The 16,519-nt window shown below is 40.7% G+C and overlaps 1 protein-coding gene across 1 annotated transcript in view; it reads left to right on the top strand.

The window, feature by feature from the left end:
* Positions 1 to 16,519, top strand: part of SYTL5 (synaptotagmin like 5) — a 100,683-nt gene that overhangs the window by 69,964 nt on the left and 14,200 nt on the right. The window contains exons 7-12 of the mRNA XM_060002139.1: positions 3,949 to 4,078; positions 5,720 to 5,826; positions 7,382 to 7,474; positions 12,078 to 12,256; positions 14,311 to 14,410; positions 16,009 to 16,170. Coding sequence (XP_059858122.1) covers positions 3,949 to 4,078; positions 5,720 to 5,826; positions 7,382 to 7,474; positions 12,078 to 12,256; positions 14,311 to 14,410; positions 16,009 to 16,170 — 771 coding nt within the window. The remainder of the gene's footprint in view (positions 1 to 3,948; positions 4,079 to 5,719; positions 5,827 to 7,381; positions 7,475 to 12,077; positions 12,257 to 14,310; positions 14,411 to 16,008; positions 16,171 to 16,519) is intronic.

The raw sequence follows: 16,519 nt of genomic DNA, 5'->3' as shown, positions 1-16,519 counted from the left end.
TTCTGCTGGACAGCACAGTGATTTAGTTATACATATATACTTTTTTTTATTCTTTCCCATTATATGTTTTTTTTAACATCTTTATTGGAGTATAATTGCTTTACAATGTGTGTTAGTTTCTAGTGTATAACAAAGTGAATCAGCTATACATATACATACATCCCCATATCTCCTCCCTCGTGCGTCTCCCTCCCACCCTCCCTATCCCACCCATCTAGGTGGTCACAAAGCACCGAGCTGATATCCCTGTGCCATGTAGCTGCTTCCCACTAGCCATCTATTTTACATTTGGTAGTGTATATACGCCCGTGCCACTCTCTCACTTTATCCCAGCTTACCCTTCCCCGTCCCCGTGTCCTCAAGTCCATTCTCTACATCTGCGTCTTTATTCCTGTCCTGCCCCAATGTTCTTCAGAATCTTTTTTTTTTTAGATTCCATATATATGTGTTAGCATACGGTATTTGTTTTTCTCTTTCAGACTTACTTCGCTCTATATGACAAACTCTAGGTCCATCCACCTCACTACAAATAACTCAATTTCGTTTCTTTTTATGGCTGAGTAATATCCCATTGTATATATGTGCCACATCTTCTTTACCCATTCATCTGTCGATGGACACTTAGGTTGCTTCCATGTCCTGGCTGTTGTAAATAGAGCTGCAGTGAACATTGTGGTACATGTCTCTTGTTGAATTACGGTTTTCTCAGGGTATATGCCCCGTAGTGGGATTGCTGGGTCATATGGTAGTTCTATTTTTAGTTTTTTAAGGAACCGCCATACTGTTCTCCATAGCGGCTGTATCAATTTACATTCCCACCAACAGTGCGAGAGGGTTCCCTTTTCTCCACACCCTCTCCAGCATTTATTGTTTCTAGATTTTTTGATGATGGCCATTCTGACTGGTGTGAAGTGATACCTCGTTGTAGTTTTGATTTGCATTTCTCTAATGATTAGTGATATTGAGCATCATTTCATGTGTTTGTTGGCAATCTGTATATCTTCTTTGGAGAAATGTCTATTTAGGTCTTCTGCCCATTTTTGGATTGCGTTGTTTGTTTTTTTGATACTGAGCTGCGTGAGCTGCTTGTAAATTTTGGAGATTAATCCTTTGTCAATTGCTTCATTTGCAAATATTTTCTCCCATTCTGAGGGTTGTCTTTTGGTCTTGTTTATGGTTTCCTTTGCTGTGCAAAAGCTTTTAAGTTTCATTAGGTCCCATTTGTTTATTTTTATTTCCATTTCTCTAGGAGGTGGGTCAAAAAGCATCTTGCTGTGATTTATGTCATAGAGTGTTGTGCCTATGTTTTCCTCTAAGAGTTTGATAGTGTCTGGCCTTACATTTAGGTCTTTAATCCATTTTGAGTTTATTTTTGTGTATGGTGTTAGGAAGTGTTCTAATTTCATTCTTTTACATGTAGCTGTCCAGTTTTCCCAGCACCACTTATTGAAGAGGCTGTCTTTTCTCCATTGTATATTCTTGCCTCCTTTATCAAAAATAAGGTGACCATATGTGCATGGGTTTATCTCTGGGCTTTCCTTCCTGTTCCATTGATCTATATTTCTGTTTTTGTGCCAGTACCATACTGTCTTGATGACTATAGCTTTGTAGTATAGTCTGAAGTCATGGAGTCTGATTCCTCCAGCTCCGTTTTTCTTTCTCAAGATTGCTTTGGCTGTCTTGAGAAAGAAAAACGGATATACCATGTTCTTGGATTGGAAGAATCAACATTGTGAAAATGACTACACTACCCAAAGCAATCTACAGATTCAGTGCAATCCCTATCAAACTACCACCGGCATTTTTCACAGAACTAGAGCAAAACATTTCACAATTTGTATGGAAACACAGAAGACCCCGAATAGCCATTATGCTTTGTTGTAGGATACTGGCTATAGTTCTCTGTGCTGTACAGTAGGACCTTGTTGTTTATCCATTCTATATGTAAGAGCTTACATCTGCTAACCCCAAACTCCTAGTCCATCCCTCCCCCAACCCCCACCCCCTTGGCAACTATAAGTCTGTTCTCTATGTCTGTAAGTCTGTTTCTGTTTCATAGGTAGGTTCATTTGTGTCATATTTTAGATTTCATATATAAGTGATATCTTATGGTATTTATCTTTCTGACTTCACTTAGTATGATAATCTCTAGTTGTATCCATGTTGCTGCAAATACAAGAATACTTTATTAAGCAACACCTAGGTTTCCCTAACAGAAATTCCCTACAACCGTGTATACATACATATATATAGGCAGTGTCTATATTGATCTCACTTTTGCATTCCAGCTGATCTAGGTGGTCTTTTCTAAGACAAAAAGAGACACAAAGAGAAATATTTTCTGTTGAATAGACTTAATACAGCACCGTACTTTATGAAACAGGTTTGCTCTTTCATGATGAAGGGAAGACCTATGTAGAATTAGATGACGATCGAGGTCACAGCTTCTCAATTTCTCCCATTTCTCAGCATCTCTTTGTTTCAGTGTTCTTGTCTGCCTTAGTATGTGAGAAGTACATTTTTAAAATGGAAAACTCTTAGAACATGAAAGTCTCTAACCTGTCCTCTGCTGTGATGTAACTTATTAATTTTAGGCTTCACATCCTGAATCTTCAGGGTATATGTTACATGTTCATCACTGTACAATATTAATTGGCCTGTTAGTGCTCAATATTAATGATACTGCAGGGTGCCAGTTTGAAAATTTGCTGTCAACGTAATTGCAAGTTGGTCTCGCTTCTTTGGAGAAATCCATGTGTGACCAACTTTTGAAGAGGTGTTGAAAACGGACCTATCCTTTTGACCTCCATCACAGTCTCTTGATAAACCTTAGTGGTCTGTAGCAATTAGAAAAGTTAGGAGCCAGATTCCTCCTGCTACAGGTAGTATGTGTTGGAGGATACTCAAAGATCAAAACCAGTCTATATTGAAGCTGCATAGATTTGCATGCTAAGGAAGTGAGTGTTCCATCTTTCCCGAATGAGTTCATTAACATCTCCTCAGTGTCTAAGGTATGGGGTAAAGTTAGGGCAACAAGAAGGGAATGCCTTTCTGTAGGACTTTTGAAGGGGGGACGAAAGAGTCTCTCTTAGGTTCGATCATTATCACACCGTGGTATCATTTTCATGGAAACTTAACCTCAGCCCAGTTCTCAGAAGCCCAAAATTAGTTTTTCAAAACTCAAGTCAAATTTGGAATGATGCAGTTGTGAAGCCCCTGTGGGCACAGGCAAAGTCGGGACAGAATTTTCCTTTATAATGAAAGTAAGTGTCTGAATTCTGTCACGTGCACAAGCGTGTATTAGCAAGCAGGTTCCAAAAAAAATAAAATAAATCACCTAGTCCTGTAAGCTGGGGAAGTCCCCATTCTTTATCCTTTTATGAACTTTAGTAAGTGCCTTGCATGAAATTTCATTCCCATAATGACGTAAGCGACCATGTTCTGATCATCCAGCTTACTAGATGAGAAAGGTGGCATGGTCTTCTGTTAAGTGAGGGGTGCTGGAAGGAAGGGGTGGTTGAGGAGAGAACGTGTTGACCGTGAGGACAAATGTGGGACCAAACAGAGTTCTAACCCCGAGCACTACTCTGAGGCTATGAAGCTTGCCAGATTCTTATACATAGTTCGTTTAAGTTTGGAGGTACTTGTATTAATACCAACTTTCCTGCTAACCATATGTTAAAACACTCACTCATTTTGTCAATGAATAATTATTTCAAACACCTTTTGTGCTAGTTAGCAAACCTCTTAGTATATATTTTAGAGAGTAATTATTGATAGTAAGTTTTAGTGTTATATGGACTCCAGATATCAGCTTGCTCCTCCTGAAGAGTAATAGACATAGATGCGGTTATACTGGTATATATTTATATGGAAGGATTTGGAAGTCAGTTACAGTCAATCTAACGGGTTTGGGTTTTTTTTTTTTCATTTCTACTCTGTGAGAAGGAGCACGGTTTTGAAAATTCCATGGATTTGGCTGCCACTGAAAGCACCTCTGAGGATCACACGAAGAGTCATCACCGAAAAACTTCCGGCGCACCTTCCATAGCAGTGTCCACGGCCTCCCTCTCCTCAGGTGGGTATTTGCCACATGACTACTGTGTTGTAAACAGGAATAAATCGGGTGGAGTTGACTCCCTTGTGTGGCATTAAATGGATGTTTCATGCCTTAGAAAATAATCATTCATGGAGGGAGGCCCACTCCATAAGAACTGCTGAAAAGCCTCTTGCATTCCATGCAAAATCCATGAATCTTGGATTTGGCGGGAGTATACAGTATACAGTCATCACTGCCAGGTGTCCGAGCTATACCAAATGTCAGTAGAGGAGTGCAGGAAATAGAGCTGGGCCATTTGATACGAAAGATAAAGACACATGCCCAGAGTTCAAGACGATGATAGTTCCATTGATATGGGCGTCAGAAGTGCCCTGTATCTTGACAGATTAATCATTATTCCATGGTTTAAATAGAGTTCTTTGCAAGCAACGTTAAGGGATTATTAATAACCCTTTTCATTTGTATGACACCTTCAAAAGTATCATTTCACTTCAGTATCACAACAACCCTGTGAAGCAGAGATTATTTATGTTGCGATTTTGTTACCTACAAATAAGGAAACTCTTTAGAGAAACATGTCATAATTAGGAAGTTTGTGTCCCACGTGTAGATTTGAAATCATGACAAAATCCTCAACAGAAAGAAATTGCCACTTACTTGATGATATTTACCTGAAGCCCAAGGCTGGATTCTCTGTGCCGAGTTGGAGAGCCTCTCCCAGCCAGGTAGCTCTGAAGGGTTGTCTAAATGTTTATGCTTATTGTTGCATTTTGTTCAGGACTAGAAAATCGGTTCACCCGTTAAATGAAAAATTTTAAAGTAGCCAACCTCATAGAGTGCATTTCTACTACTTCTACTCAATAGCTCCTGTGTTTGGAGTACATACTCTGTGTCAGGTGCTATGCTAAGCAGTTCTGTGTCATTTATCATTTCAAACTTAATTGCTCTCTTGCTGTCTTCAGTCTTTCTCATTTATAAGCCACTATTCTATCTCAGCAGTGCTTTGACATAGAACTGTTTTATGGAAATAAACTGTGTCTTGGTAAGCTATCCACAGCATTACTGAGTTTTGCATTGTTCTTTATATTTTTAAAAGCAAGAAATTCTGCTCATGAAAGAATGTTCTGGTGCCTAAAGAAATAGAACTTCCTCTCAGTTTCCCTACAGCCACTCCCTTTTTGTGTGAAGGGAACTTGCTGTATCATTTCATTGCATTTTATGTCAGATATGGAAACACAGTAGATTCTCTAAATATTTAAATAAAGAATGGTTAATGTTTTATTTTTTTGGTAAGCTTAAGGGCCCATCCTGTGAGAGTTTTCCAAAGTGTATGAGCAAAGCAGAAACCTTAAGCAGCTTAAAACATTAGTATTTTATAGTAGAGCATTTGCCCTCCTATGCTCAAAGGAGAAATGAACACATCAGTGTTGGTAAGTCAGTCCAAGGAAATTTCAAAATACTGTTAAAAAATGGAAGTATGAAAAAAAAATGGAAGTATGTTAGCATAAACAGCACGGAGTTACTGACTCTGTTGCTTTCATGACACTGTCTATGCCCTATGCCGAGAAAGAATTGGAATAACGATGAAACATTCACAATGAAAAGCGAACCCTTCTAACAAAACAAGATGATTCACATCTTTCCTTTTCCTTCCTCCAGACCGGAGTCGATCTGAGTTAGATTTGAGTGGGTCATTTACAGAAGACTTAGAGGATACTGTAAGCATAAGAAGCAAGTCTGTCCCTGGGACTTCAGACAAAGACTTGGTAAGTTGGGTGCGGGAGAGTCTAATGATCATGAAGAAAGGGCACAATCTTGTTCCAAACCTGTCCACTTTGAGGTGAGGATGAGTTGAGAGTGAAGTTAGGATATACAATAATTTCTTCCTATTAGTCTTCACAACTAACATACAAAAACAGCCAAAGAATAATTTAGAAAAGGTAACAGGTGGGTGGGGTGGTGGTGGGATGAATTGGGAGATGGGGATTGACATATATACACTAATATGTATAAAATAGATAACTATTAACCTGCTGTATAAAAAATATAAATAAGATAAAATTCAAAAAAGAAGGATTGGCGATAACAAGTGTTAGTGTGGATGTGGAGGAAAGGGAACCCTTGTGCACTGTTGGTGGGAATGTAAATTGGTGCAGCCACTATGGAAATCAGTATGGAGGTTCCTCAAAAAATTTGCAAAATTTTGAACTACCATATGCTCCAGAAATTCCACCTCTGAGTATTTATCTGAAGAAAATGAAAACACTAACTTGTAAAGATATCTGCACCCCCATGTTCATTGCAGTATTATTTACAATAGCCAAAACATGGAAACAACCTAAGTGTCCATCAGTAAATAGATGAATGAGTAAAGAAGTGGTGGTATATGTATACAGTGGAATACTATTCAGCTACAAAAAAGAAAAATCCTGCCATTCGCAACAACATGGATGAACCTCTAGGGCGTTATGCTAAGTGAAATAAGTCAGAAAGACGAATACCACGTGACCTCACTTATATGGAGCATCAAATAAAAGAGAATGTAATTCCAACAGGATGCAAAATATTAGTTTCACATGTGGGGGTGAGAGGAGTGCCAGGGAAGAGAGGAGAAGCAAAAAAAAAAGTGTCCATGATTTAAAAAAAAAAAGTATGCATGATATAATCCATTTGTGTGTGTGTGTGTGTGTGTGTGTGTGTGTGTGTATCCTACCCATACCATCAAAAATTTTTTAAGTTTGATCATTAATGTTAGTGGAGATATATGTTTTTTATATTACTTGAAATTTATCTACATTGCTTAAACTTTTTGCTATAAAAATGTATTACTTAAATAACCAGGAAAAAAACAGTGGGGGAAGAAAAGTAGAATCTGGGATTTTGGACAAGAATCTAGTATCTAAAATAGTTTATTCTATTGGAGAGATTTTCAAGATACATTTCCCCATTTTGACGGTATATATACACACACACAAGTGTGCCCCAATTTTTTAAATTAAAAAATAACTTTAAGTACATTGCTCAAAGTGAATCATTTTAGTGAGCAGGGAGGTAGGAATTGAACGCCGAGGTCTGTGTGATTCCAAATTTCGTATCCTTTCCGTAAGGCAAGCATCCCTAGGAAGGAGACCCCAATCCTCTGATGGTGCAGTTCAGGTACCATCAGAGTGGAAGGCAAAAGAGAAAAACGTAGGAATGGGGTGATTTCTAGATATTTGTATCTGATTTTTCAAGTATTTAAGAAAGTGGTTTTTTAAGTGAAAAGACTTTCTAGGAAAGAAATAAACCAAACCACTGATATTTTTTCCCATCCTTCCTTAGGACTACTTGGAAGAGACAGAAGAAGGCATTGATGACTTAGCGTCCTCTCGGTTTTCTGCAAACACCCACAGTCTAGCAAGCGGCCTGTCAGCCGTAAGCAATTCTCTAGCATGCACTGGAAGAGTCTTCCTCCGGTGATTTTCTGTGCATTTCCAAAGGAGAGAATAATGTTCTTCAAAAGCGCGTGATAGTGATTTAAAAGTCATTATAGTCTCCTGCTTGCTCTTTGTCCACAGAGTAGTTTTCACTCAAATTTTGTGGTGGCTTTTCCTAAGGCTTCTGATTCCTTCCCTCTCCTACTTTAAAAACCTCTCCTCACCCAGGTTTTTTTTTTTTTTTTTGCGGTACGCGGGCCTCTCACTGCTGTGGCCTCTCCCATTGCAGAGCACAGGCTCCGGACGCACAGGCTCAGCGGTCATGGCTGTCGGGCCCAGCCGCTCTGCGGCATATGGGATCTTCCCGGACCGGGGCACGAACCCGTGTCCCCTGCATCGGCAGGCAGACTCTCAACCACTGCGCCACCAGGGAAGCCCCTCACCCATGTTTTAAAACCTATCACTCCCTAGTTCAGGGTCTCATCAGCGGAAGCCTATGAATTATCTCAGTTCTCAGCTGTTAAATTTCCCTGCCAGCATTCTCTCAACTCCCCAACTATCCTCCACTCTACCGCCAGTCACTTTCCTAAAACATGTACCCAAGTAGGTTTCTCTCCTACTCACACATCAAGTCCATAGCTTTCCACTGCCTGCGGAATAAAATCCCTTCTTACTTTGGTGGTTGAACCCTTCTTTGAGAGAGCTTTAGGAGCTCCCGTGTCCTTATACCCATCTATATGCCTACAAGTCTTGTCTTTGCTTCTCTGATTTCTGTCTGTTGCTCTAATACCCTTCTTTCTTTTGACCTTTGGGTGGCTTCCTTAAAGAATTCTCAAGCAGGCTCTGACAGGAAGTGGACCTACCTAAGTGTGCCTGACGCTGACTCAGACACTGTGAGTGTTCATGCTTTTCCTTTTTTCCAACCACACTTCACAGAGTTCATGGTACAGGGACTCTAATTAGGTAGGCAATTTTTCCAGCATTTATCTCTTTCTGGCTTGTATACAGTTAACCAGAGGTTCTCTTTTAAAAGGTAAATAACACGATCGGAATCCAGGTATTCCAAAGAAAGAACATTTGTTAAACATTAGAATCTGAGGAACAGTGAAAAGATACATGGTCTAAAATGATTTACCACGAACAAGCCGCCTTTAGAGTAAACATCTCTCTTTAACTCACAGCATTGGCTTGGTTAAGAGCGTAAAGTTTGGTTAGTAGTAAAATTTCTGTAACTTCTTCAGTTTCTCCCAAGCGTCAGCAGTTGTGGGTTCTTAAACTGTCTTTTCTATATATGGATGTCGTGCTTACAGAGGACCCTCTTTGAAGAAGTGGCAACAAAGGAATGTGGTGTAGATACGAGTCAGTGATACAAGGAGGCAGTGAGGTACGGTGGAGAGGTCCTCAGACTAATAATCTCGAAATCTTGGCTTTATGTTGTCAACAAAAAAATTAATCAGTCGGTCTAAGAAAGAAATGGGAAATTTTATTGGAGCCCAATTGGGGATTATAACCCAGAAACAGCATCTCCAAAAGCTCCAAGAACTGTTCCACCCTTGTGAACTCAAGGCACAGTTACCTAAGTTTTTTGAGACAGAGGGCTGTCCATTAAATGATGTATTATTGACAGTGTATACAATTCAGATCTAAGTGTCATCATGCCCCCTTACAAGAGCAAGAAGGAATGTTATCTTTTACTGAGTTTCTTATTGATGCTAGGAGAACGTTGCTTTCTGTGGTTGAGCAGTTATTTCTGCCAATGGGGGAGGTCTGGTCGATGCATAATACAGATACGCAATGTACAGTGTGGGGAGAGAGGAGGCCAAAGGGTAAAGAAGATTTTTTATGTTTAAATTTTTCTTATCTTGCCATAAAATACGAATTTTATGTCACAGTCTCTTGGCACTGCCAACAATTTCTGTGAGCGAGACTTTACTTATATGTAACATGAGGGGGTTGAGGCTTATTCTTGAAGTGCTTGAAGCTCAATGCATGGTCCGTGGACCAGCAGTATTGTATCACCTGGGACAGAGACTAGAAAACGCTGTCAGCTCACAGAGCCCCTAGTGTCTCAGTGATAATTTCGTAGCACTCCTAGGCCCAAAGTAATACCTGACTAGCCCATTTATTAAGTAGTTAGCTTGAAAAACAAATTTAATAAGTACTGGGGTCCTAACAACTTAGTAGCCGTTTGAAAAAATAATATACATAACTTGAAAGAAAAATAATATTTTTATTCCAGTCTTAAATAGCCCCTGATGGGATGTGCGTGCCTGATGGGCACTACGTGACTTGTCAGATCTTGGAATCTGATTGGGTAGCATCATTTTCATTTCCTGTTCCCCGTTGATTTTTGTGCAATACTTGCTTTTTGTCATAGCAACTGCCCCAAACTCAGCTTCACGTAGATAGGACTTCATTGAAAAGAATAAGGTGGAATTTAATGTTAATACTGTGAACCACTGTTCGTAGTTTGCATGGTGTCTGGTAGCTGTCGCTGTGTTTCCCTTGAAATTTTAAAATATCCTGCTTTGCCCCTGTGAGTTGGCTCTGCTGCTTTGGGATGCCGAGACACACAGTTTGGGAACTGTGGACCTAGGAGTTTGTTAGAAAAGCAGAATCTCAGACCCCCCCCGGGACTGAATAGATCAGAATCGTCATTTTAACGAGATCCCCAGGTGACCTGTATGCAATTAAAAAAATATATATTTATTCATTTTGGCTGCACCGGGTCTTAGTTGTGGCAAGTGGGATCTTTAGCTGCAGCATGTGGACTCTTAGTTGCGGCACGCATGCGGGATCTAGATCCCTGACTAGGGATCGAACCCAGGCCCCCTGCATTGGGAGCGTGGAGTCTTACCCACTGGACCATCAGGGAAGTCCCAACCTATATGCAATTGAAGTTTGCAAAGCACTGCTCAAAGACACTTGCTATCATGAAAATTTTGATGTTTTGTTTTATGAATAAAAAAGATGAAGTAGGTCACTCACTGGCTTTCTTTCAGTTTTAATCCCCACATAATTATGGAATCCTTGGTTTGCCCTTGCCCTTGACTTAAGCTTGGAATAGATACTAGCCACATCACCCACTTCCTGTTTTTTGATCAGTCTCTACTCTGAGCAATTGGAGGAAGGTAATAACTTTTGTTTTATGTATAAACAAAAAAGTATAAAAAGTAGGAAGTCTAAACTCTCTTGGCACTCACCATAGTCCTTCCCAGTGGTTCACAGACAGGCTTTTGAAACTCCTGGGTCACTCCTGAAAGCCTTCCAGGTGGCCTTTTGTGACAGTCGTGTTGCTAAGACATAGAGTTTGTGCTGCTGGTCTACAGGATAATTTTGTTACATTTAATTTAAAACATGTCTCTTGCTATTAGTGTGTCATCAGAAACTTCATTCATTCTGGTACATTTGGATAGAGTTTCTTTTTACATTTTAATTTTATTTATTGGTTGCTGTGTTATTTTCTTCTTCAGTGTTCTGTTTTGTGGGTTGCTATTTTATAGATGCGTACAAAGCCATGGTCTTATTACTACCCATGTGGCTGTACGGCTGCTCAGGGGGGAGCCTGACAGCTATGGGCATGTGACGTTCTCCTGGCATGCCCTTGTTAAAGATGCAGTTTTGTTACTGAACCGAACTTGGGTCTGCTCGCCTGGGCACGGTCAAGGCAATCTGCTGACACCAGATTGTGGTGAAGGAAAGTACAGTGTAGATTGTAAGAGCACCAATATAAGGAGGACAGGCGGTTGGTGCTCTGTAAACCCCAGAACTCCCCAAGGGGTTTCAGCAAAGCATTTTTAAAGGCAGGTGAGGGCCGGGGGTTGCAGGGTGTGTGATCAGCTTGGGCACAGTTCTCTGAGTGGTTGATGGTGTGCAGTCTTTAGGCTCCAGAAGGTCTGGGGGCTACGTGTTCATGGTCATCAAGTAGTTAATGTCTTCCAATTTGGTGGGAGTTTTAGCATCTGTAAAACAACTCAGGAAGTGTGCATCTGATACTCTTATCCGGGTGCTTCAGAGAGGAGCTATAGCAGAGGATATGGGGGCGGGTCTGTCCTGGGAAGGCCCCATAGGGTCTTGCTCCGTTAGAGTTCTGGCTTCCCAGAGACTGATGGGGTACTCTAGGTAGATGTCAGAGAGAGAAGCTTGTGGCTTCTGCTAGCACAGAAATAGGAAATGAGTTTTTCTTTGTCCTGGTCAATGCATTCTAGACCTTGAAGTAGACTGACCTTGAGTCTACCAGTGAAAAAGGAGAATGCTGCAGGGATGAGGAAAAGAGATATGATGGGAAATGCCTCAGTGACCCTGTATTCATTAGAAGCAGTGAATAAACACAGGGTATTCACTAACCCGAGAAGACAATAATGCTTCCCCTCTCAGCAAGTTTCCTGACTTCCTTACTAATGGTCCTAGCTCTTGTCCTTTTTCAGGCTTGGATTTTATACAATACCAGAAAGACAAGCGATTTTTGCTTTCTTCCTTTCACCCTAAACTTCCCTGCTCGTTATAGACAATGGGAACTGTAACTGAATGAAGGGAGGTAACCTCTGTGAAGAGATCACTAGCATAACACTAGATGCCTCTCTTCATCTTGCTTATTTCAGACCAGCCTGAACAGCATGATGAGTGTTTACAGTGAAACAGGAGACTATGGCAACGTGAAGGTCAGCGGGGAAATCCTTCTCCACATCAGCTACTGCTACAAAACTGGCGGGCTCTACATTTTTGTCAAGAATTGCAGAAATCTGGCCATAGGAGATGAAAAGAAACAGAGGACAGATGCGTAAGCATATACCATATTCCTCAGACTATTTCGGTCACTGCATATGTGAGTATGTGTGTTTGTCACATGTGTGTTTCTTTTTCAGAAGCGTCTTAGCATTCCTCTAGATTCAGAAGGTTGATCGTCACTTTCTTCCTGTGCCAAACTTCTAAATATTCTTTGATGTGCATGTATAATGGTTGCATTTGTGGTTACCTGATTTGTACTTTTTTATTTTATTTTATTTCTATTCTATTTTATTTTATTCTATTCTATTTTACTTTATTGTATTGTATTGTATTGTATTCTATTCCATTCTATTCCATTCCATTCCGTTCCATTCCATTCCATTCTATTCCATTCCATTCCATTCCATTCCATTCCAGCACTGCACGGCTTGTGGGATCTCAGTTCCCCGACCTGGGATTGAACCTGGGCCACGGCAGTGAAAGCACCAAGTCCTAACCACTAGATGACCAGGGAACTCCCAGATTTTTAAAAAGCTATTACTCAGTGTGACTCAGGACTGACAGATTTGTAGTTCACACAGAGGCAGCTCTTTGAGATAGAGGGCTGACACATTGGCACACCCCAGGATGTATAAGAGCATCCTGTTAATTTTTGTTCTGGGAAACACTCCAGAGAAAATTACCAAGCTGTTCACCCAATTGAACAACTTGAGAGGGCAATTTTGAAGCTCTCAGGATTTCAGGGACGAGCCCAGGAGGGCAAGGATGAGTATAGCACATTGGAAAGAAGCTAGGTACAGAGATATGCCATGCCTTCCCAGGACCACTGCCAGGTTTGATGATTCACTAGGAGGACTCACAGGTCTCCACACATAATCAGCAAAGGGAAAAGGCATATGTGGCAAAGTTCTAAAGAATCCAGGCTTAGGCTTCCAAGTATCCTTTCTCAGTGGAGTCACATGGGATGTGCTTAAGGTGCTTAAGTCCTCCAGCAACGAATTGTGCCAACACATGTGAAGTGTTGTCTACCAGGGAAGCTCATTGAGAGACTCAACTGGGCATATAACAACAAATTCCCAGTCTCCTAGAAGGAAAGCAGGGGTTCAGCAGAAGCCATATTATTTCCACAAATATTTTAGTCACAGTGAGCCACTTATATCTGTTTGGGAATGACGAGAATCCTCCTGAAATCCAGGTTCCCACATGCCAGCCAAGAGCCGAACTTGTAAGCAGGCATTTCTAAGGAGAGCAGTCTCAGACCTGCTGTTCACCTTTTCTCTACATAAAGATGACCTAGATTCCGTAAACAACTCAGCAAAGCTGTTTCCAAATTAGACAAACAGATGGATTCTGAGTACAGATTGGTCCACTTACCTCCTCAGCTAAATATCAGAGAGCTTCAGGACCAATACCATCATTTAGACTAGCATGGAAAGGGATCATCTAAAGCCCATCCTGAAGATGTGCTTCAGGACTCTGGTAGCATCCTTTCCATTTCAATCTGTACATTTCTGAGTCTGCCATGATGCTTCGCTCCAAGAGACTCCTGGGACCGCTCAAGGCAAGGTATTGGGTAGAATTGCTGTTGTGATTTCTGGTTGTTATTTTTCATTTCCTCTTTGCACCATTTTTCTTCATCCATCCATGGCCATTGACTCTACCCATCAGAAGTCGTGACATCTGAGTGGAGAGGAAAATAACCCCATATTTTGTGAGACCATTGATCATAATAATAGATTACATTTATTGAGTAGTATAATATGTCAGCTTCTTGTACGTCTCAGCTAATTTTATCTTCACAATGCCATACGTAAGCTCTTGAGTTCACCGAAACCAGTGAGGCCTGGAGTGATTCAAACCCAGTTGGCTTGACTCCAGAGCCCACACCCTTTACCACTCGACTTTACTGCTTCTCTCTTATTGAAGGTCCAGAGTTATATTTCAAGGTGTCCTGTTATGTAGACAACATTCCCTTTGGTTCTGTCTCTTATACTCACTAGCCTATTCCCTTTGCCTCTTTTATTCACTGATGTCCCCGAGCATTTCTTGCAAAGTAGATGTTTCCCAAGAATTATTTTCACTTCTTTATTTTTTTACCATCTACAGTTATGTCAAGTCATACCTTCTTCCTGACAAGTCTAGAAATAATAAGCGCAAGACCAGAATCAGAACAGGCACCAATCCAGAATTCAATGAAACACTAAAGGTAAGGAAATATTCTCTCAGAGTAACTTCAGTGATACAGTTTACAGCCTCATTGAAACTACAGAGGATTTGCATGTCAAGGCTTATATGTATTTTAGCAAAGTAGAATTTGAATCAATTAGTGTGATACCCTTGGCTTTCTGTTTCTGGAAAAGAAAAATGTAAACCACTCTTAATCTGTTTTTCTCTGGTGCTCCTGAAATTGCACCTTAAGTAGAGACAATCCAGGAAAATTACATCGGACCTGATATATCCTGTCAAAAAGTATGTTTCACCCTTGGAAAAACTGTGTTTTTTCTAGTTTCGCCTAAAAGAAGTTTGTCACAGTTTTGACAGTAACATAGCAGGTCTGTACCCACTCACTGTTCTGCTAGCACAGCGTGAAGATGTGCTGTTTCTTGTAAGGGTTTTGGAATTTGGCTAAATTTAAGCATGTGGTTAGTGAACAGTGGAGATGCAGGGCTGGATTCCAGAACTCTCAGAGACGGTGGCCCAGATAAGAGATGACCCAGGCTCCAATTCTAGAGAAATGACTTTTCCCTATAGGCTTCCATGTAACCTCTTCTCTCACCCTGGACCAATCTAGCCTGGTAAGAAAGATCCAGGGAGATGGGGATGTAGACGTTATTGCCAGTCGCAGAGTAATTTATGGATCTTGTGCCCAGAATGATGGAGTCAGCGTCCATCATAGGAGGAAGTTGGTGAGCTGGGGCATGTGTCAGCGGGGTCATATGTGAAAGAAGGAACCAATATCAAAACAGATCAAAGTGCAAATGAATGAATATAAGCAGAGGGTGAATCCAGCAGCCATGACAAGATAGCAAAGATGAGCCCAAGCAGAAGAGAAAAACAGAGTGACATGGCAGATCCAGGAAGCAGGGGGCCCAGGTTAATCATGCCGGGAACAGCAAGGATGGGGTAGACGCAAATCCGAGATCAGGAGTCAGTCGGTCTGAAGTATGTCCCAGGTGGTCATTTGCTTAGGATAATCAGGAGGTTTTGAGGGTGTATGGGCTTGTGGCCCTGGATAATGTTCTGCTGGAAAAGGCAAAACCACGCCAACAATATTTCCTTTCTGCTCAACCTACGTATATATCGATTCATCCCTGCACTTAGGCTGAACTTTATGAGGTTTGGCGTTTGCAAGTTTCTCACTGTCAATACTATCCTGGATTTGGGGCTTCTTGTTATAAATAAAATAAGACAGATAAATTAGAGAATTGATATATTAAACATTGTGCTTACAAAGTAGTTGTTGACAAAATAATTAGGCAAATGAAAAGCAGGTAAAACTGAAAAGGGGACAAGCTTCATCACCTGACACTTTTTATACAATATCTGAAATTTATCGACTCTCCCCCCCGAAACAGTCTGTTGATATATGGTTCAGTGCTAAGGCTCACACAAAATGATTTTATGGAATAGAACCTCGGGTGTAGCAGAAACGAAGAAAAATGAAGATTTTTTTTCTCTTGGGTTTGTTTTGTTCATATTACTACTGTATTTGATCTGATAGCTGGTGGTAGTAAATTTCAACCTGTCCTAGAAGTGGGCAGAGCCCTCCTTATGGAGTGTGATGTTGTAAATCTGATTTTGCAGTATACCATCAGCCATGCCCAGCTGGAAACGAGAACTCTGCAGCTCTCAGTCTGGCATTACGATCGATTTGGACGAAACAGCTTCCTCGGGGAGGTGGAGATTCCTTTTGACTCATGGAACTTCGAAAATCCAAGTGATGAGTGGTTTGTGCTTCAGCCCAAGGTAGGAAATGCTTCCAGATGAGTCAAACAGTTACACAAGTAATGAGCAAAACTGATGTCACAGGCCTAAAGAATCTGAAGGCTTCCAGTTGTCAAGCGATAATCTGAAAAGGTTAGTGCAGCTAATTTGGAAATAATATAATAAATGCAAATCCATTCTTTTGGAAAGCCTTCTTCTTCGATACAGACTGTCTGTAAAATCAAGCCCCATAATCATATATCTTATTAATTTGATCTACTAAAAATGTAGTCATCATTCGAAGGTTGCCATGGATAAACAAAAGAATACATTCTATGATCCTATTAGAAAGAGAAAGCGTTCATTTTCACATAGACAAAAACAGCTCCAT

The sequence above is a fragment of the Delphinus delphis genome, chromosome X (genome assembly GCF_949987515.2).
Source record: "Delphinus delphis chromosome X, mDelDel1.2, whole genome shotgun sequence".
Lineage (NCBI taxonomy): Eukaryota > Metazoa > Chordata > Mammalia > Artiodactyla > Delphinidae > Delphinus > Delphinus delphis.
Note: the sequence above shows the minus strand (reverse complement) of the source record. Positions and strands in the feature narration are given on the sequence as shown.